Raw genomic sequence first — 24905 nt, forward strand, 5'->3', positions numbered from 1 at the left:
TGGGGAGATCATGTGCATTTGGTAATGTGGGAGGAATGGACTTCTTGTCCAGATGGCTGGGTCTCAGTCCATTCTTTGGTAAGTCAAATAAATGGTTAATTAAAGTTAAAAATAGCTATACCATCAAAGGTAACGGCTAAGTTGGCCATCACTTTGCTGCTATTTGGAAATCTCTTCAAATTGGTTGTATTTTTACAACCGATTTATATCAATGTATATCCTTGTAAATCCGCGTCTTTGAATTTCCCAATTGCCTCATATATGAACAGAGGTGAACCTGGATTGGAAAATGCTTGATCAGGCCGCCTTTATCAGAAAAACTCCCTTTGATACAGACGTCATGTGGGCCAAGGTAGACATCAAAAATATCACGTTCATGCAAATGGAACAAGCAAAATAAGTTTATAAAACCTCTACAATCAGATGATTTCATCTTGGTTTTATCAGAAGACATTGCCACTGATTAGTAGGAGCTCCCCTAAACAGACCCGTGTTTCTTTTTAAATCACTTCACCAACCCAAATCTCCAAGACCTCACTCCTTGAATTGGGCCAAACATCTACCCCCTCTACCCCACCGTGTTTTTATGTTCTCTACGGCTTGGCAGAGTTGGTCATTCCTGGGCAACGGCCACTGTTCTGGCTTTCCACTGAGATAGAGGAACACAATGTTGGTCTCTCTGCATCCTCCAACATAAGCGAGTGTGTTCTATGGGGAACAATGTTATCGGGCAAGGAATCTTCAAACCATTACCCATTTTTCTCTGGGCTTTAGGCTGCAGATCTAACGCCAAGATCGAAGGGCAGCCGATCATTCATTTGGATTATTTGACAATCCCTTTGTAACGGCCACGGAGGCAACAGGCGCCGAAGTTTTCATTTGGAGTTCGGAGTGGCCTTTGTGAAGTTGGTGAGACGAGCGAGCCCCAGTTATAGTGTTTTTAAATAGACAGCATCCAGTCTCCAGGAGCAGACTTCTCCTTTCAAAAGGCGGTATGTGCCCTTTCTGATCGGAATGTGAAGCTTGTACGTCAATAAAATGTCCCCAGTAGCTGGAGAAACTCATTCTAATTTCTCAGGGCCAAATCATCCCCAATTTAATACTGAAGGACGCATGGGGCACTAGGCAAACGTTACCCAAAAGGAACTTGTCTGCTTGCTGCTAACTGAGAAATATGAGATTCTGAAACAAGTCTTCAGCAGCTAGGGAGTGGCAGTGATTGTATAATGATGGACAGAGTAGAACTCAGTGTCATAGAGAAAGGGTCAGCAATGCTCAGGTAGGGCGGCACGGTGGTGCAGTGGTTAGCACTGCTGTCTCATGGCACCGAGGACCGGGTGACATGCCAAGTCATAGTTCAAGATGCTACACAGGTTATACTACAAGAGGACATTCGGTCGAACCAGTCCATTCTACTGTTCATGTACTACTCGAGCCTCTCTCTTCCTTATCTAAACTCTATCAACTTTACCCCAGATTCCCCTCTTCCTCAGATACTTATCTAGTTTCCCCTTGAATGTCTTTATACTATTCGCCTCAACTAACCCATGTGGCTGCGGCGTCCACATTTTCACCGCTCGCTAGTAAAGACATTTCTTCTGAGTTCCCTCGTTGATTTCTTCATGACGGCGTCGAGTTTTCCTCTTTCCCACAAGCCAAAGTCTCTCGGTATTTACTCTATGAAAACCTTTCATAATTTTATAAGATCCCTATTATAATGATCGAGAGAAAAGAGATCTGGCTTGTTCATCTTTTCCTGATAACATACCCTTAATCTAGTATGACCCATGCCATTTTTTCTCTCTCTCCAGTGTCTCTATATGCTTTTAAAAAATAATATTGTAATCAGAATTGTTCACAGCCATCCGAGTGTGGTCTAACTATTTATGTCTCTGCTCTTCAAGTCCATCCCCTTACAAATAAGTCCTCGTGCTTGATTTACCTCGTTTATAAACCTGCCTGGCTACTTTTAGTGCTTTGTAAATTTGTACTCTTTGCTCTCATACCGCATTCAAATTATTATCTTCCAAGTAATATTTTTCTGACGAAATGTAACCTGTTTAAATTGATTTGCCACTGAATCAAATAGCACCACAAGGTTGGACGACTTCTTCCTGTGCCCACCCGAGTCCAACGCCGGCATCTCCACATCATGGAAAAGGATGGGATCGCTGTTGTCAGCATTCCATTCGTGTTTACCTAACACGTGAACCTCCAGCAAACAAAGGCAGCAATTTACATTGATGTAAGCTCATGCCCAAATTGATGTTCTTGGTTGCGACACTAGGGGGAGCACTTCCTACACACGCGCGGATATTGCTACAGTGCTGCAGGAGTTAGTGTTGTCTGAAAAAGTCAAGGCCAGGAGAGTGAGATTAGGACAGGGCGCATTAGTGGTCGTGGGGAATCCCAACGCGTTTTCGAGCAGGACCGTAACAAGCAAATGTAGTCTCCCGGGAGAGGGGGCGTCGAACTTTGGGCACAGCAAGGCGCCACAAACAGTCCTGAGAAATGACCCGCGGCTCTACCTTTGAGCAATGGTATATGGAGGTATAAATATTGGCAAGGACAATTCCAAATAAGCCGTATTTATTTGGTGACAGGAATTACATGAAGGGCACTTTCACTAAACAGGCGCTGCGATTGTCCAGATACCCGCAGTTTTAGCTGTGAACTTTTGCAGGTTATCTTTTTCTCCCACCCCCATTGGGGTAATAATTTTGATAAATAACAATGCTGCCCGTCGAGCATTCTGGGTCATGCTGTTGTGAGTCGCTTCAAACAAAAATGTTTTTTGAGTCAAGAGGTTGATTAAAATGCACTCGCGTAGACATAACCCCACCACATTTGCACGCTAGTTCTTCACTCTGGGCTGATTTGAATGAATGCTGAAGAGTAGAATATAGAGCTGGGATTAAGAGTTCTTCCCCAGCTTCTCTAAAGCAGCAGGAGGTTTTATTGGAGCAGTTGAACTTGCTCTAAAGAAAGCCGCAGTTACTGTGAGTTACCACACTGTTCAGGAATCTAGATATTCCCGTGATGTCCGGCTTGGAGTTAAAACAGGAGATTATGACATTTGTGCAACTTTCCCTAGGAGTAAAATATCCCACAAGATCAGAAGTTGTTTCTTGTGATATGTCTGGCGAAATGTTTAACAAGACATAAACCCAGTGTGCATTCACCTCATCTGCCCAGGCATGAGAAAGCAGGGGCTCCCCACAGGAAGCTAGTTTGTAGCCTTATTCCATTTCTTGTTCCATCAGTTACCGGGTGGGTGTCATCAAAAGTGGTGTTCTCTTTGCTGGTGACACCACCCTCCATGGAGTGGTTCAGGTTCCACCTGAAAGACAGGGAAATAAATAATTCCAGGCAGGAAATGGCACTTTGCAGATAAATAATGCATCATCTCCAGGACCAAGTCATACTTGTGGTGATATGCATCACTGTAAATACACAAGGGGTTAATGTAAATACACTACGACTGAGTAAACACTAGAGGGAGCAGCAGAGATGTCATGACATGCAGACATACAGCTAATGAACACATAGAATAGGACACTACCAATGGGCAGTCAGGACACCCAGAGGTAACACTACCCCAAAGGGGGGCGGGGGGGGGGGGGGTTACACAACCTACATATATGGACAGGGCACACATACACTGTCTCTTTCCACAGGCGACACTTAAAGAGTAGGACAGGGGCAGATCAGAAGCATCACACCCACCACGTGGCTTAGAGCAGACTGGTTAGTTAGACTGAATTAGTATAGCAAGATTAGCAGGAGTCGAACTCAGAAAACTGTGCTAATGGTTCAATAAATCACATTGAACTTACTTCAAAGTCTGGAGTATTTTGTGGTCAAAGCTGCATCGAGTTGCAGCCTGTGTTATCCCAGAGTACATAACACAACAATACTGTCGAGTAAGACGTTCCCATTCCATCCACTTATTATAATATCACAATGGTAAATGTCCTTGTGGTGTAACTTGTGAATTAGCCGGGCGCAAACATATGAAACAGTCATTGGTAGCAGTGCTGTGCCAAACCACACAAATGCGAGCTGGAACTCTGAAACTCGACACCAGAAGCCAGCATGAAGACCATTGGTTAACCTCCAGTTAGATTCCAGCCACAGCAATGGGTCATTTTTAAGTTAGACCTTCATGTGTATTAGAATCCACTTAATGTCAGCGAACACCCCATCTTCAGACTTTGCTCCCAGACATTACCAATAAAAGGAGTATATTCTTGTACACAAAGTAAACATAGAATTATCTCAAAATCAAAGAACCAGATGAGAAAAAAAAATTCTTCAAATTACGGGAAGTCGTGGCTTACCCAACTAAACACTGCTTTCAAACACCGGAGTATTTTTAAAAAAAAATTAAATTAAGGAGCAATTTAGCGTGGCCAACCCACCTACTCTGCACATCTTTGGGTCGTGGGAGTGAGACCCACGCAGACACAGGGAGAATGTGCAAACTCCACACAGACCGTGACCCAGAGCCGGGATCGAACCTGGGTCCTCAGCGCCGTAGGCAGCAATGCTAACCGTGTCACCCAAATGCCAAAGTATTATTTAAAGATGCCAGCGAGTTTGGTTATGAATTCAACCAAGCACTTCAAACCATAGAATCCCTACTGTGCAGTAGGCCATTTGGCTCATCGAGCCTGCACCAACCCTCTGAAAGAGCCTGGATATTTATGGTTGGGCTCGATCAAGGGTATAAACATTACCGAACACTACCCTTCTGTCTCTATCGTACAACAGAGACGCATAACATGTAAAAAGAAATTCCAACTTCCAGTGAATGGCTGAAAGGATTGTACCGCAAGATTTCAGGTTACAAGACGTTTACTGTAATACACTGAAAAACATTGACAAACCACTTTCAGCAGGCAACTTATTCCAAAAAGATCCCCCCCGCCCGCCCTAACACTCAAAACAACATAAAATCTCCTACAATTTTCCTTGAATTCTGTCCTTCAAGTAGACACTTAATTCACTGGGAACCAATCTAAAGTGATTCTTAGTTCCTTTCCAGACAGATAACTTCGAAACCTCAAACTGATGTGCCAGTGTAGAATTCTCTGGAGATCCCTCCCTCTAACCAAAGCTAGGTGAACCTTGCAGCTTAATTTGAACCCTCACAACATCATCTCTTCAATCCAAATGCAAGATCCCACCCACATTTTGTGTGGTGAACAATAGAGATCTGCTGTCTCTATTTCCCTGTGTCCCCTCTCTCAACTGACCTGGACTATGAGGCAGGGCCGGCTCAAGGTACCGGCAACTCGGGCAGTCGCCCGGGGCGCCATGTGCTAGGGGGCGCCATCAAGGAGTGTGTGACAAAGACAAGGAAATTTCCACAACCGTCAGCTTGTACACGTCACCTAAGGTGGATCGCGGGTGGCTGAGGACGCGGGCATAGTGATCGTCTTCGTCTATAAGACTTTGCATATCTGTTAAGTTTATTTGCAACGATTAATGATGTTTTAGTGACCTTTGAATTATATAAATCGAGATCCTTGGTAATCAGGTCAGTCCCAGGGGTAGGTATCTATCAGTATCAGGTGAGGTTGCGGTCAGGCCCTCACCTAAAAAGGTTGGGCATCGCCTACCTGATGTCAAAAAAATGTTGTATTTTATTGGTGTGTGTAAGATACTGGTCTTTTTGTTCTAGCCTGATGAGGAAGGCAGTTGCCTTCGAAACTTCCAGAATAAATTTGTCTACCAGTGTGGGTTTTCTTCATATAATGCTCTTCACGTTATTGTGATTTGTCCGTATCAACATCAGATAAAATATAGTCAGTTGCGTAAGTGTATTGTAACTGCTGAATTTTGAAACCTAAGCGTCAATGCTTATTGCGTGATTCAGAGTTCACCCAGACACACTAGGTTTCAAAATTCATCAGTTACAATACACTTAAGCAACTGACTGACCCTGACTATATTTTATAATATCTGAATCTGATGTTGACACGGACAAATCACAATAAGTGAAGAGCATTATATGAAGAAAACCCACACTGGTAGACAGATTTATTCTGGACGTTTCGAAGGCAACTGCCTTCCTCATCAGACTAGAACAAAAAGACCAGTATCATATATATATATATATATATATATATATATATATATATATACATATGTATTATATTCCATTTTATTCTTTTCCTAGATAGCAAATGCCTCCAAAAAAGTTATCCGGCTATGAAAACAGAAAAAGACGTCTTCAACAAGAAGCAGCAGCCAGGAAACACCCAAAGCTATCAAGTTTTTTCAGTCCTAAGTCTAACAGTGGGAACAATGCAGGCTCAACTTCTTCAGCTACATCTATCTCTCCAGATTTGTCATCTAATGATTGTGAAGTCAAACCAACTGAAGATACTGTACTTTCTGAAGGAAAGAACGATTGCATGCATGAATTAAAACATCACGATCACAATTGTAATGCTGTTGAAGACTTAGGCAATAATGTCACAGCAGGTAATACTGAGAATGATGAAAGTAAATTTGAAAACTCCCCCAAAAGAAATGTCAACTACAATGATCCAGCACACTGGCCAGATGAATTATCAATGGCTGAAACTGATCACATCATTATGAATGGGCCGCATCCTATTAATAAACAGTACAATTTTCCAAAAGATGCAAATAAACGTAGTTTCTCTGTAAGAATGATGTATAGGAAAATAAGCTTCTCAGTTTGTTCAGATTCTGTACAGATTTGAATGCCTCGATTTTGTAATATTGTAATAAACTCTTTATTCTACATTTTCAGTTTTTCTCCTTGTGAAAATTTTATACTTGTAAGGGCGCCGAAGTTCAGCTTGCCCGGGGCGCCAGCAACCCTAGGGCCGGAGCTGCTATGAGGTCGAGTGATTTTTTAGGAAAACCTATAACCTGATCCTACAATGGCTTCCTATGGAATCTTCCCTTTCAGAGTCCATTTCCATGGCAATGTGAAATATAAAAAAAAAACGCATTTTATTCAAACATATATCAAAGTAGGTTACAGCAAATAAACACCCCGGGAAACATTCTTCCTAACAATCAACTATAGTTTGTCCAGATTTTTCTGCTTTTTCACCCTCCCGTCCCCATCACCCACCCCCTGCGACAAACATCCCCCACCTTTTCTCAAACTCGCCTGCTGAGCACCTTAACTCATATTTTTTCTTCTCTAACCGCAGGAAGTTATACAGGTCACCGAGCCATGCTGCTACCCCCAGTGGCGATGCCGACCGCCACTCCAGCAAAATTCATCACCGTACAATCAGAGAGGCGAAGGCCAAGAAATCAGCCTACCTCCTCTCTATGAGCTCCGGCTTCTCTGAAACCCCAAATATCACCACCAAAGGGTCCTGGTCCACTCCCTCCTCCACTATCCTGGCTAAGACCGCAAACACTCCCGCCCAGAATCTTCCCAAATTTTTACAACCCCAAAACATGTGCGCATGATTCGCTGGCCCCCGCCCACACCTCACACACTCATCTGCTATCCCCTGAAAGAACCCACTCATTCTTGGCCGAGTCATATGCACACTGTGCACCACCTTAAACTGTATCAGGCTCATCCTTGCACAAGAGGTCCCACTTACCCTTTGCAGTGCCTCACTCCATACTCCCCAATTGATCTGCATTCCCAACTCCGCTTCCCATTTCTCCTAGATCTTCACCACCCACTTGCCTTCTTGCTCCCCCAGCCACTTATATATATCCCAATTATTTCCTCCCCTTCAAAATCCGGAAGCAGCAGTCGTTCCAGCAGGGTGCTTCCCGGCAATCTAGGGAATCCCTTCCAGACCTTTCTTGCAAAGTCCCTAACCTGTGTATACCTGAACTCATTACCCCTCGGCAGCTCTACCCTCTCCCTCAGCTGCTCCAGACTGGCGAACCCTTCCTCCAAATACAAATCCCTCACCTTGACCAGTCCCACTTCCCTCCACCTCATGTAGACACGACCCCCCCCCCCCCCCCCCCCCCCCCGGCTCAAACCCATTGTTCTCACACAGCAGCATTAGCACCGACATCCCTTCCACCCTAAAATGCCTCCTCAACTGATTCCATATCTTCACCGTGGACTGCACCACTGGACTCCCTGAATACCTACTCGGAGCCATTGGCAATGCTGCCGTCACCATATCCCTCAAACTGAACCCCTTACAAGATTCCTCCTCCATCCTAACCCACTCTACCCCTTTTCCTTCCCACCACCGCCACACCTTGTCCACATTCGCCGCCCAATAATAATGAAGCAAGTTTGGCAACGGCAACACCCCCCTGCTGCCTCTGCAGCACGGTCCTCCCCACCCTCGGCACCTTCCCCGCCCATACAAATTCAGAGATGATTGTGTCTACTTTCCGGAAAAAGGCCTTTGGTATAAAGATCGGGAGAGTTGAAAGATAAACAAGGACCATGGCAGAATATTCATTTTCACCACTTGGACCCTCCCCGCCAACGTTAAGTGCAGTGTATCCCACCTCTTAAAATCCTCCCTGGCCTCCTCCACCAGCTTCGTTAAGTTCCACTTATGGAGCCCCATCCATTCCCTCACTACCCGAATCCCAAGTACCTAAACCTATCCCTCGCTACCGTAAATGGCATCCCCCTAAATTAGCCGGCAATGTGAAACATATGGACCTTGCATCCAGGTAGAAATGCTAATCAGCTAGCCTCTAGACTCCCTAACTCCTTTCCATGTTGGAATTGAATGGACAGATTAAAGTATAACTGTTTACAAAACCGAACATGTCCAACACCTCCCTGGTATAAGGAGACTAACAATCTATCTAGCCAATATTTACAGGTGTGAATATCTTGCACCTTCTTCCCAGTAAAACAAATGGACCCCTCACCCAAACGTCTAGTTAGCAGAATTCAGAACAGGTCTCATAACCCCCTTCATTTCTCCATCTTACCCGAAATGAAACACAGACCCAAACCATAACAATCTTACAGACTTCATATTTGTATGTGATTCATCTGGTCCAGTTTACCCATTATGGTTGAATAAACTCGGTTTGGTCTCACTGGAACAATGGAGGTTGAGGGGCGACCGGATAGAAGTCTACAAAATTATGAGGGGCATAGACAGAGTGGATAGTCAGAGGTTTTTTCCCAGGGTAGAGGGGTCAATTACTAGGGGGCATAGGTATAAGGTGCGAGGGGCAAGGTTTAGATGAGATGTACAAGGCAAGTTTTTTTTATACAGAGGGTAGTGGGTGCCTAGAACTCACTGCCGGTAGCAGGGATGATAGTGACGTTTAAGGGGAATCTTGACAAATACATGAATAGGATGGGAATAGAGGGATACGGACCTTGGATGTGCAGAAGAGTTTAATTTAGACGGGCAGCATGGTCGGCACAGGATTGGAGAGCTGAAGGGCCTGTTCCTGTGCTGTACGTTTCTTTGTTCTGAGCTGTGAGCAGGATCTAGTCCGGCATAGCCCATCCAAATGCTGTTGGAATCCGGAATCTATTATTTCATGTTGTGTCAAACTGTGTTCATAGTCACCAATTCATAATTTTAACTGTTAAGTATGAAGTGTCAAGGGCCTTTTTAACTGCGTTCAGATATTTGCAAGTTAATTTTAATTGTGTAGTCCTTGACAAAGAATTTCTCAACATTTGGACAAGTAGATATGCACTTAACTGAAAATAAATAAATAGTGTTGGGAACAAAGGTGGAATAATTGCTCAAAACGGGGATGGAGTGCACAATATAGGCCTCCACAAGATAACCAGAGACTAGTGTCTGCATCAGATGCCAAAAGGCAGAGAGTGTCTTAAACACAAGTTAGGAAAACTCAAACATCAGTACTTTACACTCTGAAATACCATGTACAACAAAAGTATTCCAGATCAGTATCTGGGATAATACAATTGTGGAAAGTTTAGGAAGGAACCTGGAGCCAAAATTTGAATGGACCAGGAAACACACACATTACTGGAGCGGTCAGAAAGATCTGTAATTTTGATAAATCTGAGTAGCAAGTGAACTCCTTTGGAGGGGAAGGTAGTTCTGATTAATATACTGACACTGTTGAAAGGGGTTCGCCAGAAAAATTGCAAAGACAATAAAGAGTATTACCATGCGGCTCAATAACTGGCATTTATGTAGCCTAAGGTAGAAAAACATTCCAACGCACTTCACGTGAGCATTATCAAACATTACTTGATACAACACCATGTAAAGGGGCATCAGAAGCTTGATCAAATGGATAGGTTTTAAGAAGCTTCTTTTACGGGAGGTCAGGATAAGGTGATTAGGGAAGAAAGGCAGCTGAAGGCAGGGCTGCCACTGGTGATGAAACTGCAATTGGGGCTGTGCAAAAGGCCAGAATTGGAGGAGCAGCGATCAGAGAGGGTTGCAGGATGTAACATAGAGAGGTCAAGTTATAGATTAGCAAGCACAGAAGAGATAGGTGAATGGGTACATTAGGATACAGGCAGCAGAACTTTCAATGAACTGAAATTTACGGAGTGTGAAGGTTGATTAGGAGAGCATTGGAACATCAAGTCTTGAGGTAACAAGGGCATGGACGATGGTTTTAGGAGCAGATATGAGGGCAGGGGAGCTGATTGAGTAATACAGGAATGGAAGTAAGAGATCTTACTTATAGAGATTATGTGGTCATGAGATAAAATATGACAGCAATGGTTGTGAACACGGGTTCAGTCTCAGACTTGCCAGATGGAGTCAGTAGCTAGTAACAAAGTTTGAATCACTCTTAATATTAGGTTGAAGGAATTTTCTGAACACCCTGTAAAAGCTAGCGACAAATCAGACACCAAAGGGTTGAGTGACAAATCAGACACTGTCAAAGGGTTGAGCTGGTGATGAGGTAGAGTTGGGTGTTGATGTGCACGCGAATCCTGCCACTATATATTCCTAACTATGTTAACAAGGGGCAGCACATGGTTGAGTATTGGAGGGAACCGCTGGTACATCCTTATGGGACTCGAGGCAACATGATAGTGGGGATGATATGAGAAGGTATTGCAGATGATTCTCTCACAATGACTAAATTAATACAAATTACAGAGGTGTACCTCTGCCGTACAGGCCTCCCCGAACAGGTGCGGGAATGTGGCGACTCGGGGCTCTTCGCAGTAACTTCATTGAAGGTTACTTGTAACAATAAGCGATTATTATTATAATAAGACTGGAACTAGGCAAGTAGAGTTCCTCACAGCCTGATGAGGTATTGGTGGATGATGTGGCTAACTTAGTCAAAAGTTGCAGAGGGATTGGGAAGGATAGATAGAAAAGGATGCAATTGGTATCATGATTTGCACATGGATTTATGAAATTAGACAGCAATATTAATGGCTGGAACTAATGTTAATAGCAAAGGTTGGGAAGAGACTGCACAAATATGACAACCTCTGCAATATATTAGTGCATGTAGAATCTAAAGAGTTCCTCCGATCAATAGTCAATTCCATTCTTTCTCTGTGGCCACCAGACTATTTACAACCTCAATATCTTATTTGACATCGAGTTGAGCTTCTGACCCCATACCCTCTCTATCACCATGACAGCTTACCTCCTTCTCTGTAATTTGGCCCATCTCCACACTGCTTCACCCAATCAATCCAGCTTTTAACATCCAAAAACTTAATTTAATCCAAAATTCTAATGTCTGCATCCTAACCTGCACAAAATTATGTTCAATCATCGCCACTTTGATCCACATTGGATCTCAGAATAGCAAGATTTCAAATCTAAATTCTCATCCAAGTGTTCAAAATCTTCCACATCTTGCCTTTTTTCTGTAGCCATCTCCTCCAACAAATCTACAAATCTCCATCTACAAATGTCTTATGCCACAAATTCTGTAATTTCCTCCCTGAACTTCCTGGCTTCTCCTCTTAAGACACTTCTCAAAACCAACCTTTTGGTCACCTGTTTAAATATCTCCTCTATGGCTCTGTCGATATTTGACCGTGTTCCTCACACCTTGGACATTTTGCTACATTAAAGGTGCTATATCAAGGCAAGTTGTTACAGAAAATTTAAAAATGGAATGCATATAATTGAATCATATAAGCATGTTGAAAATAGGGAATCTACAGCAAATTAATGTGTAGACCAAAGGAGGAGGTGATACCAGTAATGCTAATTATGCAGTAATTCTTTATGCAGATGAATACGAGGAGGCAGACATAATTTAGATAATATTGGGAGTTCTATGTTCATGACCAAGATGATATTATTGGCAAGAGTTCTGGTATAATTAAAGTATGCAGTGGAAGGTTTAAACTTGAAATAAGTGAATTATGATTAAAAACAAGAAAGCAAATAACTAAACCTAGATTTAGAACAGACAGTTCTTCCATTTGAGAGCACAGGAAATTGATTTTTGGATAGGAGTGGGCAGGTCATGAACCATTTTCACAATTGCAAAGGTGGTAGATAAAGCAAATCAGTCCTAGGATTATATGGCACATGGAATGAGATGCGCATCACAGGATTAGATACTGCACTTATACACACATTGTTACATCCCAGTCAGAGTTGTGTGCAGTTCTAATCACGATAGTGCAGGAAACACACCAAGGCACTAAAAAAGGTGCAAAAAGCATCAGACATTTGAACTACAAGTGGAGATTCTTCTTCTTGAGTTCTCTGTCTGATGGCAATCCGAGCTCCACCACTGGAATGGGGATCAAACCCCATTGCTGTTGGCATCAATTTAGGGGTGGCACAGTGGTTAGTAACTGCTGCCACACAGCTCCAAGGTCCCAGGTTCAATTCCGGCCGTGACTGTGTGGGTTTCCTACGGTTGCTCCAGTTTCCTCCCATAGTCCAAAAATGTGCTGTTTAGGTGGATTGGCTATGCTAAATTGCCCCTTAGTGTCCAAAGGTTAGGTGGGGTTGCTGGGTTACAGGGATAGGGTGGAGGCATGGGCTTAAGTAGGGTGCTTTTTCCAAGGGCTGGTGCCAACTCGATAGGCCGAATAGCCTCCTTCTGCACTGCAAATTCTATGATCTGATCCACACTGGTCGACCAGGCAAACGAGCCACCTTAACCCCCCCCACCCCTACCCAAGGAGTCGGAGTCACTGTATCAACATGCACTTTTATCTGCATGTTGTAGTCTGGTGCTATGAATAGTGATGGTGGAGTTTCCAATTTCCTTTCCAATACATGGATGATCATGATCCACTCATACTTGCCACCGGTGTAAGTTGGAAGTGTCTACAAGTTGATACAACTGTTTGGCCATGTGGTGAACATACTTTCCTTGCTCATCATCTCCTGCGCTTGAACCCAGAGATTCTTATTCTGAAACAGGGATGCTACCCACTGTGCCACAAGACCTCCTTGCAAGGTGAGATTACAGAAACGGAATTTATTTCCATCAGAAGACCAAAAGGAGTCTTAATTGAGATACTAAGAGCCTTAAGGGTATTGGCAAGTTGAATGCTGTAAAATGCTTTATCTGACCTGAACCATGACTAAGAGGCACAGAATGATTTCAGAAGATGGAAGTTCAAATACAATTATTTCAAACCGATCGATGTCAATATTTCACATTATCTAGTCAGGAAGCTAATGAGATCAGCAAGTTTAAGAAAGAGCTAGATGGGCATCTGATGAGGAGAAGTAGTTGAGGCTTATGGTAGCAAACTATGTATTCTGAAGCCTGGTGCCAACCAAATGGCTTAAGGGTTCCTTTCCAGGCTTGTACATTCTCATGTTCCTAATTTACAACTCAACTTTGGAATGCCATAAATTGCGAAAAATAATGTATTCCAAGAGGATTATGACAATTTTTATTCTCAAAGTCAAATATTTGCCATGCTACTTCCAAATAATAACTCAATTCACATTCTTAAAAAAAATCATTACTTTATCAGACAATCTGCCTTCATACACCAATAAGCTTGACATTTTTGCCATTAATTTCATTGTGGTTGTGAACTGTTTCATCAAGTCTACATTCTGAATCCATCAACATGAGCAGTAAAATGGGAGATCTATAGCTTACAAAAATTTCCTATGCAGAAAAGCCCAGCAATAATGTTTTCTCTCTGCAAAATCAAACTAATTTAGTTAACCATTACACATATAGCTGATGACTGAATTAATGACCAAGATTTAATTAGGCTACCATTACTAAACTGGTTTTCAAAATTGGACTTCTGCGCACCAATGTGTTGTACTATATGATTGCAGGTTTATATCTAAAATTCTTCTTGTGGCAATTACCTTGTTCCAATTAAGAAATCAACCCAAATAGCTTCTCCAGGAGTGAGGAATAAAATAATTCAGTCACTCAGGCCACTTTTTCTCTCACTGACAGCTCGCTCAAGGGTGACATATGTGGGAGCTTGTCACTTATCATCTCATGAACTTAGAATGCTCTGCCATAAGAAACATGCAAAACACCATCAAAATCATCTAGTTTTACACTCGGTGATAATATGTATTAAGTGCTGATGTTTCACCTGTGGAAACAAATCTCAAAGCCTCCCTAGATTAATGGGATGATGTCTCCTTTGTTTTCTGGATAAATCCAGTGAAATGAGCATGGACAGTCTCAATCCAATTTCTAATAAACAGCTTTAAATTGACTGATGTGGGAAACTAAAGTAGGTTTTTTTTAGTTTGGCACAAAGGCATATTGCTGGGCAAAGTTTGGAGGCTTAACTGAATCTAACTATGAAATACGTAACCTGGGTAAGCTTAGTGCTGATGCTGGATATCTGAAATAGAGGCACTTCATTTTGATGTAATGGAAAAATGTATTCCCAATTGGCAGCAGCGATATCCCCCACTTTGAGCACAAAAAGTTATTTAAGATCTAAACCATTTGAACCCTGCCTCTCTGCTTCCAATTTTCCTTTTAGATTAAAGGGTAATATAATTGAGGAGTTCATGATAATTAAGTGGTTTGATAGGGTAGATGGGACAGAAACTAGTTCCTTTGTTGGAAGAGTTCAAACCAAGGGGCATAGCTTAAAAAGATTGAAAGAATGGCAATTTTAGAAGTGGGATGATAGATTAGGCAAGGGTATTGGGACCATAAAGGCTAGAATGGGTTAAGATACTACAGACCAGGGCAGCACGTGGCGCAGTGTTTAGCACTGGGACTACGGCGCTGAGGACCCGGGTTCGAATCCCGACCCTGGGTCACTGTCTGTGTGGTGTTTGCACATTCTCCCAGTGTCTGCGTGGGTCTCACCCCCACAACCTAAATGATGTGCAGGTTAGGTGGATTAGCCATGCTAAATTGCTCCTTAATTGGAAAATAATAATAATAATTGGGTACTCTAAATTTATTTTTTTTAAAAAGAGACCACAGACCAACCACGATCTACCTCAATGGTGGAACAGGTAGGGAGAGCTCAGTGACCTACTCCAGTTCTTATTGGACAAGTGATTAGCAAGGATGCAGTGTACCGAACCTCATTGAATTATATGAACATACATTAACACTGCAACTGATCTCCAGGCAACTAAATTTATGCATTGAAATTCTAAACAGTAGCCAATAGCATACAGCTTTAACAAAGCAGTAAAAGTAAACACAGGACACATTTACATAATAATTGAAATTAAATTTTAATTATTTGGATACAATTAAAGGAATACTGGCCTATAGTAGGAAAGTTAATTAAAAACATTTTTAAATTCCTTTATACACAGCATGAAAAATATATGTGCTTTTAAGCTCTATATCTTCCAAACGTAACTTTTCAAGAGGTAGAATCTTGACAAAACATTTCTGCTGCCCACATGTACTGTTAAATGTACAACCATCATTTCAAACGGCAAATATTACAATAAGTATACTATAAACAAGCTCTTCACAATGATTCTTTTGACAGCTATAATTATATTAAAATAATTTTAATATATTGATAACACTACAAACAAGTTGTTTAAGTTAATTTACAAAATATTTCTTTAAAACCAATATTTTTAAAAATTAAAGGCTTTGCCGTACGCATTCCAACTGACCTGGTTGGTTGAAGAAAAATCCATTCAATTGGTGGTTTAAGTATCTTTACAAATAGCTGTGTCACTTTATCAACTGAAGTCATTTATTTTGAATATGGACATTTCATTTACAGACTTCAGATTACTGAAAAAATTTTACACAATGTTGTCAAAACTTTCATATTCTGAATTATACACAATTCATAACGAGCAAATTAAAGAAAGTTACTTTTGAATTTTATCACCATTACCTGAATGGTACTTTTACTAAAGCATTGAAATGTTAATGCATTAGAACACCTGGGATGAACAGGGAAAGCACAATACTTTTATTTAGGATACCAAATATATATATATCTATCAAAGTGAAAATAATTAACATTTTATGAAGCTGGTATTGGAACCCAAAATAAATTCAAGTTGACTTTGCATACAAATGTCAGATTTCACACCTCACATCATAGCTGTACATTTACATTAGGCTTGAGAGATGTTTTTACTTTAACAGTTCAAAATTATACCCTGTCTGGCTGTTCAACAGAGCTGCAATTTCAGCTTTTGATAAAAAAAAGGCTGTAAATACCTGTCTTCTGTATTTAAAACGTAACTACATCAATTTTTTAAAATGTTATATTTTGTGTTCTTATTCTGGCACTCTCCTAAAAATGTAGGAGAGAATAAGCCATCACCAATTTCTGACCATTTAAATTGGGATCATAGTTTATGATGCTCGTTTTTAATTTTATTTTCTATTCTAAATCTCATTCTTTCTTCCACCCCTATACCTGATTACTGGGTTTGTTTTAGATGGCCTGAAGGTTGCAGCAGCAGTTTGAACAATGGACTTCCTCAGAGCCATCATTAATGCTTCTTTCTTTAAATGCCTCTCCAGGCACAAAGTGGAGGTTATTGCTGGAACAAGATGCTCCATTAAGCAACTTGGTTAAAACTAGTGACAATCAGTGCAGGAAAGTGCAAGTGACAGCTGAAACTAGAACTCAAAACTTCTAGATCCTGGGGTTGAGATCCTAATCTCTACTGCTACAGCGGTTACAATTTACAGCTGTGAAAGAGGTACAGAATCTCTTTCTACATTCCCCTTGCTGTAACACACCTTTTAAATGGCTCATGCCCAAATTTTTACTTTTATTCAGGACGCTGGAAATTTCTTTGCAAGAATCCAAAGTTATAAAGCCTTGCCTTATTTGCAATGTAACGATTGCTTACCTTGGTACCATCACCAAAACCTGTAACACCATGTTTGTGACACAAGGATTGGTGAGAATGGCGCTGGTAAAGCAACACTATTAAGGAATTGCAGCAGCCAGACATCACATGATAGTTACAGTTTAGATGTTTTAAAATTTTAAATGTTAGTTAAATTCCCACAAATAACAGTACAGCAAAAAAAAAAATAGAACTAGAACTGGAATCTTAAAGGTTTGCATTACTTTTGATTTATCAGCTCCCAATACTTGATGCAACCTGCAGAAAAGTCCTTCTCAAAGTATTGCCAAGGCAATGCAGCAATTACTGGCCATTTACAAATCTTTAAACATTAAGGTTGCCTAGTTTCTAGCCCAGGAAGATTAGTCTTCACTTCAGTTTCTGTGCTTTTTCAGCCACAATATATTCCGTTTTCAGCGAAGTAGTGATGTTTAGTACTGAACATATTCAGATTGAAGTGACTGCAAAAGAAAAATAACTTCAGCTAAGAGCATTTAAATTTCTACTGGATGTTACAGGAAAAATTAAAGCAGTTGATAGTGATTGAATGAAACCAATGTACTGTATATTAAAAAGTAGTCAGCTCCTCGCAAAAAAATCAAGAATGTTATTGGTTATCCTCATTGTTCAGTACCTAACCTCACATACCAGAAAGGTCTAAGGTTTGATCCTAATGTTAACTTGCAGCGAGATTAAGTGGTAAGAACATTGTACAATTAATCAGTCTCAATGCCCAATGCCCTGGAGGGAATTACAGACAGAGGAGTTGGGGGAATTAAAGAAAAGGGAAAGAACCCTGCTCGAGTTATTCAGGAATCTCAGCTGGATGTGCACAAAAAGACGTTCGGTAAGCAAATTACATGACTGGCTTAGATATCCCCAAATATCCAATTGTTACACACGGTTGCTTGGGTACCCTGGGGATATCTGCCAACTCTGGAATCATGCCCCAGTAAGGAATCAGCAACTTCCGCAGAATAGGGAAATGGAAGAAAAAGGGGGAAATAGGAAGGGCAAGATAGAATTCTAATTAAGGGGACTTGGGTGATTTAGTTGTATTCACTAGTTAAGCACATCCTTGATAATTACATCTAAATATGAGCAACAACAGCTCACTGCATTTTTAGTGTTTCTGAACTATACAATGTCATGTTCATTAATGACTGAAAATAATATCTTCATACACTTTTCCTCATTCATTTAATATAGCTCATCCTCAAAGCACCAGCAAATAAATTATGAATAAAGTCTGACAAAAAAATAAGTTGGTAACTGCACAACAGGATTAAAATTGGTTAGTGTTCATCCATCTCTGCAAGCATTGGGTACACAATATTGTAGCCTAATGTGCTAAAAAAGTAATCAGTTGAAAGGTGTTTTTTTTAAGAATCACCATAATCAAAAATATGTTATGAGCACAAAAGTGTCAATCTGTCCAGATAGCTGTCTGCACAAGATTAAATCTTTTGGAATCAGTTTGATCAGTCGGTTGCTTAGAAGGGAGTCAAATGAAAAAAAGTGATGTCCGAGGGAAACATTTGACTGACTGCAGTATCTAAGATAAAGGTGAGAGTCAAATCCAGGAGGGAGTGATTTCCAATCTTTTTGAAGGGCAAACTTCTCATTGTGCTCTGACACTTGACTACCTGCATTCAGATCACTAAGGCCACCTGGAGCTCAAATCTACGAAAGGCTTAATGGTGCAGTACAACCACATAAGTAGCAGCTATTTTTCCACTGGCCAATTTTATGCTGAAGGCTAACATGAGACGTTTTTGACATGGAGGAGAATACTGTCGGATATATGCTCCTTTTCATGGACTCAAAATGATACAGCACAAAAGGAGGCAATTTTGTGCTCATTTACAGGTTTATGTTGATTGAGTGTCAGTTGTGGCTCAGTTGGTACTATTTTTTCAAATGTATTTTATTACAAACGTGTAAAAACAGTAAGGTATACAACACACTTCACAACCTCACAATCCACAGTTTGTAAATTTCCCCCCCCCCTTTTAACCCCTCCCCTTCTCCATCCCCCATGACGAACAGTTCCTCAAACATTGTCATGAACAACCCCCATCCTGTCTCAAAGCCCTCCGCTGCCCCCCTCAACTCAAATTTGATCTTTTCCAACCGGAGAAAGTCATACCAATGTTGCCAAATTCTACATCGTAGCCCATTCCCTTGTCACCTGGATCCCCAAGTACCTGAACCTTTCCCTAGCTACCTTAAATGGCAACACCCCAAGTTGGTACCCAGCCCCGCCGCATTCACCGGAAACACCTCACTCTTCCGACATTTAACTTATACCCAGAGGCCCCAAACCTCACCAATATCCCCATGATTCTACCCATACTCTCCGGTGTCTGCTCAGGGGGATGTAAAAGATGTTGAAGAGTAGAGGTGATATCCTCGGTATCATTGCCGACACATATCCCTCATCAACTTTGCAAAAACAGATTACCTGGTGATTAACGCATTTCTGTTTGTGGGATTTTGTTGTGTGCAAAATGGCTACTCCATTTCCTACATTGCAAGAATTGCTATGCATCAAGAGTACTTAACTTGCTATTAAGCAGGTTGAGGTGTCCAGTGGTTGCAAAAATTACTTATATCAATGAAGTTTCTCTTTTCTTGAAAGAAAGAAAATTTACTTAATTTTATAGCCCGAATTATAGTCTGATAATGGTTATTCTTGTGGCCACCAATTAAGGAGATGAGGTGGCACATAATACATAAATTAAAACAAGTAGTTACAATGGCTCATTGCTTGACCTCATGGTATTTTTAAACTTGCATAGCTACTGGTTATTTAGCATAATGGTTATTAAAGACACAAATTGTAACCCTGAGAGTGGGCAGCAATGTTGAAACTGAAGGACTATAACTACACAAATCCGAACATGTAACACAAAGCACGGGAATGATTACAATAAAGACAGATAATTAACATTCCTCCTCTTACATATAAATGAATTCTACTACTATGCAAAGTGGAAGGTGGGAAAGGTGAGCCCAACTGGAACTAGAGAATGAACCAGCAGATATTTTGTGAAAGTGCTAGATAACTATATGTAATTGTCTTGCAAATAGAGCGGAGAGATTGGGAAAGCACAAAATTAGAAGGGTGCAAATATCTTGGAGTCAGAAGGGATTGTAATAGAGATCAGAAGGATTTGAAAATGAATGAGAATTTTAAAAATCAAGACAGTGCTTGACAGGCAGCTAAAGAAGACCAGCAAACACAGGAGCCTGGAGTTTCCCCTACTGGTGCTATCAGGAAAATGACTGAATTACAGCTGAAATTAAACTAATTACAACTGCAGGAAAATCAGACCTTGGTTAATTGCTTCAATTGGCTGTTGGTCATGGCACATCAGGTGAATTTACATGACCACAGGTACCTGTTCACAATGTGATGAAACCCCATGAACAGGCACAATTGTTGGAAACTCACCCTTCTGACTGTGTGGCCATGTATTGTTAGTGAGCGTTGCTTCAGGTAAGGAGGCTTTGAATTAGTGTAAAAGATTGCAGATTCTCTTGCATAAAATTGTTATGGGTGCAAGTGACACAAACTTTGAAAATGTATAGTACTGTTTAATTTGAATTTGCCCCCATTTAAGCTTTTAAAAAGGCTAAAATCATGCAAAAGAAAGATCAGGTCAGAACAGATGTTATTCCAAAACAGAACCCTGCAGGATAACATTATCCATTTCCAATCACTCTGCAAATCTCTTCAACTCCTACTCAAATAGTGGCTGCTATGCATTAAAAACAAAGTACAAACATTTTCACAAATAACACTTTCAAAAACCTAGTAAGCTACTAGATAAAAAGCATGATAAATTGCGATAAGAGGAATTCTGTTTCTAGTGGAAAACATTAATGGTGATAGAAGACGTAAGGTGTCAAACCATAACGCCTTGGACACGGTGGAGATCATAGATCACATGCTTACCACGAGGTTGATGGCATAAAACAAATGAATAATGCATTCATTATTTATTTTGGAAATAAAAGTGACTGAGAAAGTAAAATGTGACGTAGAAGTAGAAAAAACGGGATGGCACGGTGGTGGAGTGGTTAGCACTACTGCCTCATGGCGTTGAGAACCTGGGTTCGATCCCGACCCTGGGTCACTGTTCATGTGGAGTTTGCACATTCTCCCAGTGTCTGCGTGGGTCTTACCCCAAAACCCAAAAATATGGTTAGGTGATTAGCCGTGCTAAATTGTCCTTAATTGGAAAAAAATAACAGGATTCAGACCGTATTAAATTATTTTACACGTAAATTACTTTTAGTATGTAATTAACTACTGATTATACGGTGGTTAGCACTGTTGCTTCACAGCGCCAGGGACCTGGATTTGATTCCCGGCTTGGATCACTATCTGTGCAGAGTCTCCACGTTCTCCCCGTGTCTGCGTGGGTTTCCTCCGGGTGCTCCCGTTTCCCCTTACAGTCCAAAGATGTGCAGGTTAGGTGGATTGGTCATGCTAAATTGCTCTTGGTGTCCAAAAAAAAGGTTAGGTGGGGTTACTGGGATAGGGTGGTAGTGTGGGCTTAAGTAGGGTGCTCTTTCCAAGGGGCGGTGCAAACTCGATGGGCCGAATGGCCTCCTTCTGCACTGTAAATTCTATACTTTAATTAGTAGAAATGTTGCAGTTAATATTTGGAAATTACTTTCCAGAGTATGGATATCATCATGAACTGACCACCCCATATTTGATATATTGTAGTATATGCATGTGAAATTATTTGAAGATAGTATATATTTTGGAGATCTATGATTGCCAAAATATTCAGTTTGAAGCAATTAATCGAAGATTTGATAATTCCGTAAAAATAAGTAGCACACGTCTTTCAATCAGAACTATATTCGCAGAAGATAGCTCAACAAAGTAAAAGGACAATTAAAAAAAAATTTTTTTTTGTTGTTTTTTTAAAATTTAGATTACCCAATTATTTTTTCTATTAAGGGGCAATTTAGAGTGGCCAATCCACCTACTCTGCACGTTTTTGGGTTGTGGGGGCGAAACCCACGCAGACACGGGGAGAATGTGCAAACTCCACACAGACAGTGACCCAGAACCGGGATCGAACCTGGGACCTCAGCGCCGTGAGGCGGTTGTGCTAACCACTAGGCCATCGTGCTGCCCGTAAAAGGAAAATTTAATGCAAGATATTTCTCTTCTTGAATTGAGTGGGTCTCTGTAAACCTTTTTGCATCTATTTAGGACATTTAGACTGTCATACTTGATCTGCAAAGACAATTGCCTAAAGCAGCTTCTTGAGGTAGAATATATAACAGAAGTATCTCAATTAGGAGCGTACTGCCTCGACGCCTACCACTATCTACAGTAACTCTGTTTATGGAGAGAAAAGTGTAATTTAATTTCCATCTTATTAAAAACAAGTTTTAAATACTGGGATATGAAACTATAACTACAATAGTGGAACAAAGCAGAATAAATGTCTGAGAAAAGTAAAATTAATCACCCTGATTTTTAACATCTCCTGTACCAATTTTGTCCATGTTCTCACACTCTCTCCTGGGTGCACTTGACATGGATTTCAAGAATTCTCTGATATCTTATCCTTGTGTAAGCCTGAGTGATGAGTGTCAACAGGCCATTTGACTTCAAAGGCAATACGATAGGAGCCCAATTCTGTCATAACTGATATCCACACATTACATTCACGTCAGTGGACAATAATCAGGTGTGGCAATATGAGTAATTTATCATACCCCCAGGCAACTTTGGCTAAGATCAGTTAATCCATCATATGCCTAGGAATTATGACAAGCATATTCCTTATAAAATAAGCAATGATTAACGCTTAAAACCTTAATTTAATTTAACCGTAAAATTTGATACAATGAGCATTGGTACAGCCACTCCACATACAAGATCCCATTCAGCCTCATACATGGCAAAATTATTTACACCTTTTAGAAAAGCTTGTAAAGCACAAGAGCACATAAACTTACGGGGTGTGAACGGCTTAGGTATCGCATGGTGACAGGACCAAGGCCACTGCAGGTGGATCTACAGCTGTAATCATCCTTCGGACTTGCACAATTATTGATGGGAATATTGCAGGTTGTGCCACTGTTGCATTTGCTGTGGTAGTTGTTGTTCAGTTCTTGGTAATATCTCGCAGGAAGCTGTGAGCTGCTATACAGCTGGTTGCAGGGATAACCAGGTGTAAAACTTGTCCTCGGACTTGATGTCATAGCGTTCTCAGTTTCATCAGGGGAAGCATATAGATTCCCTAGTGAACTGCCTAGCCTGGAGTTTATGGAGAAGCTAAATGGAAACAGACAATGGGAAAACAGGAAATAATGTACATGGTGAAAAATGCAATTATGAAGAAAAAAAATGCCATGCATGTGGAAACAAAACTTTCAAATATACTTTGTATGTTAAAAAGTGGTTTCATTAAATTTGGTCACTAACATTTTAGGCCCTTCCATTTGCAATCATTAAATTCCATAACTATACATGCAGGTCGCTATTATATACATTTTTAGGTGTTTAAGCTTACTATTTAACTGTCACATAATGCCAACGCCTACTAGAAATAGGTTTCTAGAAAAAGACATGACAGCTAGTCATGTTAATAAGATTTAAAGGTTGTCAAAGTGAATCCATCATTGCAACTTTCATAAGCAACATTTAAGGGAAGCAATATTTAAAGGGAAAACAAGTTACAAAATTAAAAAATACACAAAGGGCATTTTAAGTTTTATTTCTTTAAATTTTCCTTAATACTCACCAAAAAGATGGGTTCACTCCTGGGCTTAGTAATAGGAACTGAGGATTTCATAGAATTTACAGTGCAGCAGGAGGCCATTTGGCCCATCAAGTCTGTACTAGCCCTTGGAAAGAGCACCCTACCCAAGCCCACACCTCTACCGTATCCCCGTAACCCAGTAATCCCACCTAACCTTTTCTTTTGGACACCAAGGGCAATTTAGTATGGCCAATCCACCCAACCTGCACATCTTTGGACTGTGGGAGGAAACAGGAGCACCCGGAGGAAATCCACACAGTCACGGGTAGAACGTGCAGCCTCCGCACAGACAGTGACGTACCCAGGTCCCTGGCGCTTTAAAGCAACAGTGCTAACCACTGTGCTATGGTGCCACCCTACGGGCACGATGGGAGCAGTAGGCGGCCATTTGACCATATAAGCCTGCTCTGCCATTCATAAGAGCATAGTGTATCGGATTATGGTCTTAACTCCACTTTCCTGTCTTCCCCACATAACCCTCGATTCCCATCAACTATCTAATTCAGACTAAATAAACGCAATGACCCATCCTCCACTGCTTTCTATGGAAGAGAATTTCACAGACTAACGAAGCTCAGAAAATGTTTCTCGAGACTTCCGGTTGCGGCTATGCGGAGCTAAGCCGCACGTTCGGCAGCTCCCGCTTTAATAGGACTTGTGGGCTCTTTTAAGGGCCCCAAACGGCGCTGATTCGACGATTCCCGGTGGATAAAGGGGTCTGGAGCAAAACCCCCCGGGATTTATGGTGCTGACTCGGAGTGGGGCGAGGAGAAAAACGGCAGCAGCTCCCCTGGAAAAGCGGGGGAAGGTGGACAAAATGACGGCCGGTGGAGCCCCTGAGGAGTGGAGGCAGTGGGCGGAGGAGCAGCAGGCGGCCCTTCTGCGCTATTTTACGGAGCTGAAAGAGGAGTTGTTG

The 24905-nt window shown here is 41.2% G+C and overlaps 1 protein-coding gene and 1 long non-coding RNA gene across 8 annotated transcripts in view; one reads left to right on the plus strand and one right to left on the minus strand.

The window, feature by feature from the left end:
- Positions 1 to 6780, plus strand: part of LOC119964782 — a 163349-nt gene extending 156569 nt beyond the window's left edge. Inside the window, exons 4-5 of one of the 2 annotated variants that reach the window (XR_005460361.1) lie at positions 2090 to 2245; positions 6185 to 6780. This is a non-coding gene — a long non-coding RNA (uncharacterized LOC119964782). The remainder of the gene's footprint in view (positions 1 to 2089; positions 2246 to 6184) is intronic. The other variant, XR_005460362.1, reaches the window with a different exon arrangement.
- The window catches only part of LOC119964781 (dual specificity protein phosphatase CDC14A-like), a 274575-nt gene continuing 252211 nt past the window's right edge, over positions 2542 to 24905 (minus strand). For 2 of the 6 annotated variants that reach the window (XM_038794756.1, XM_038794758.1), the window contains exons 15-16: positions 23184 to 23502; positions 15566 to 17650 (exon numbers count right to left, since the gene is read on the minus strand). In XM_038794756.1, coding sequence (XP_038650684.1) covers positions 17621 to 17650; positions 23184 to 23502 — 349 coding nt within the window. In that variant the 3' untranslated portion in view covers positions 15566 to 17620. Of the gene's footprint in view, positions 3341 to 15565; positions 17651 to 23183; positions 23503 to 24905 lie in introns of those variants that run through there. The other 4 variants (XM_038794759.1, XM_038794760.1, XM_038794755.1 and 1 more) reach the window with 4 other exon arrangements.

Source organism: Scyliorhinus canicula, chromosome 4 (assembly GCF_902713615.1).
Source record: "Scyliorhinus canicula chromosome 4, sScyCan1.1, whole genome shotgun sequence".
NCBI lineage: Eukaryota > Metazoa > Chordata > Chondrichthyes > Carcharhiniformes > Scyliorhinidae > Scyliorhinus > Scyliorhinus canicula.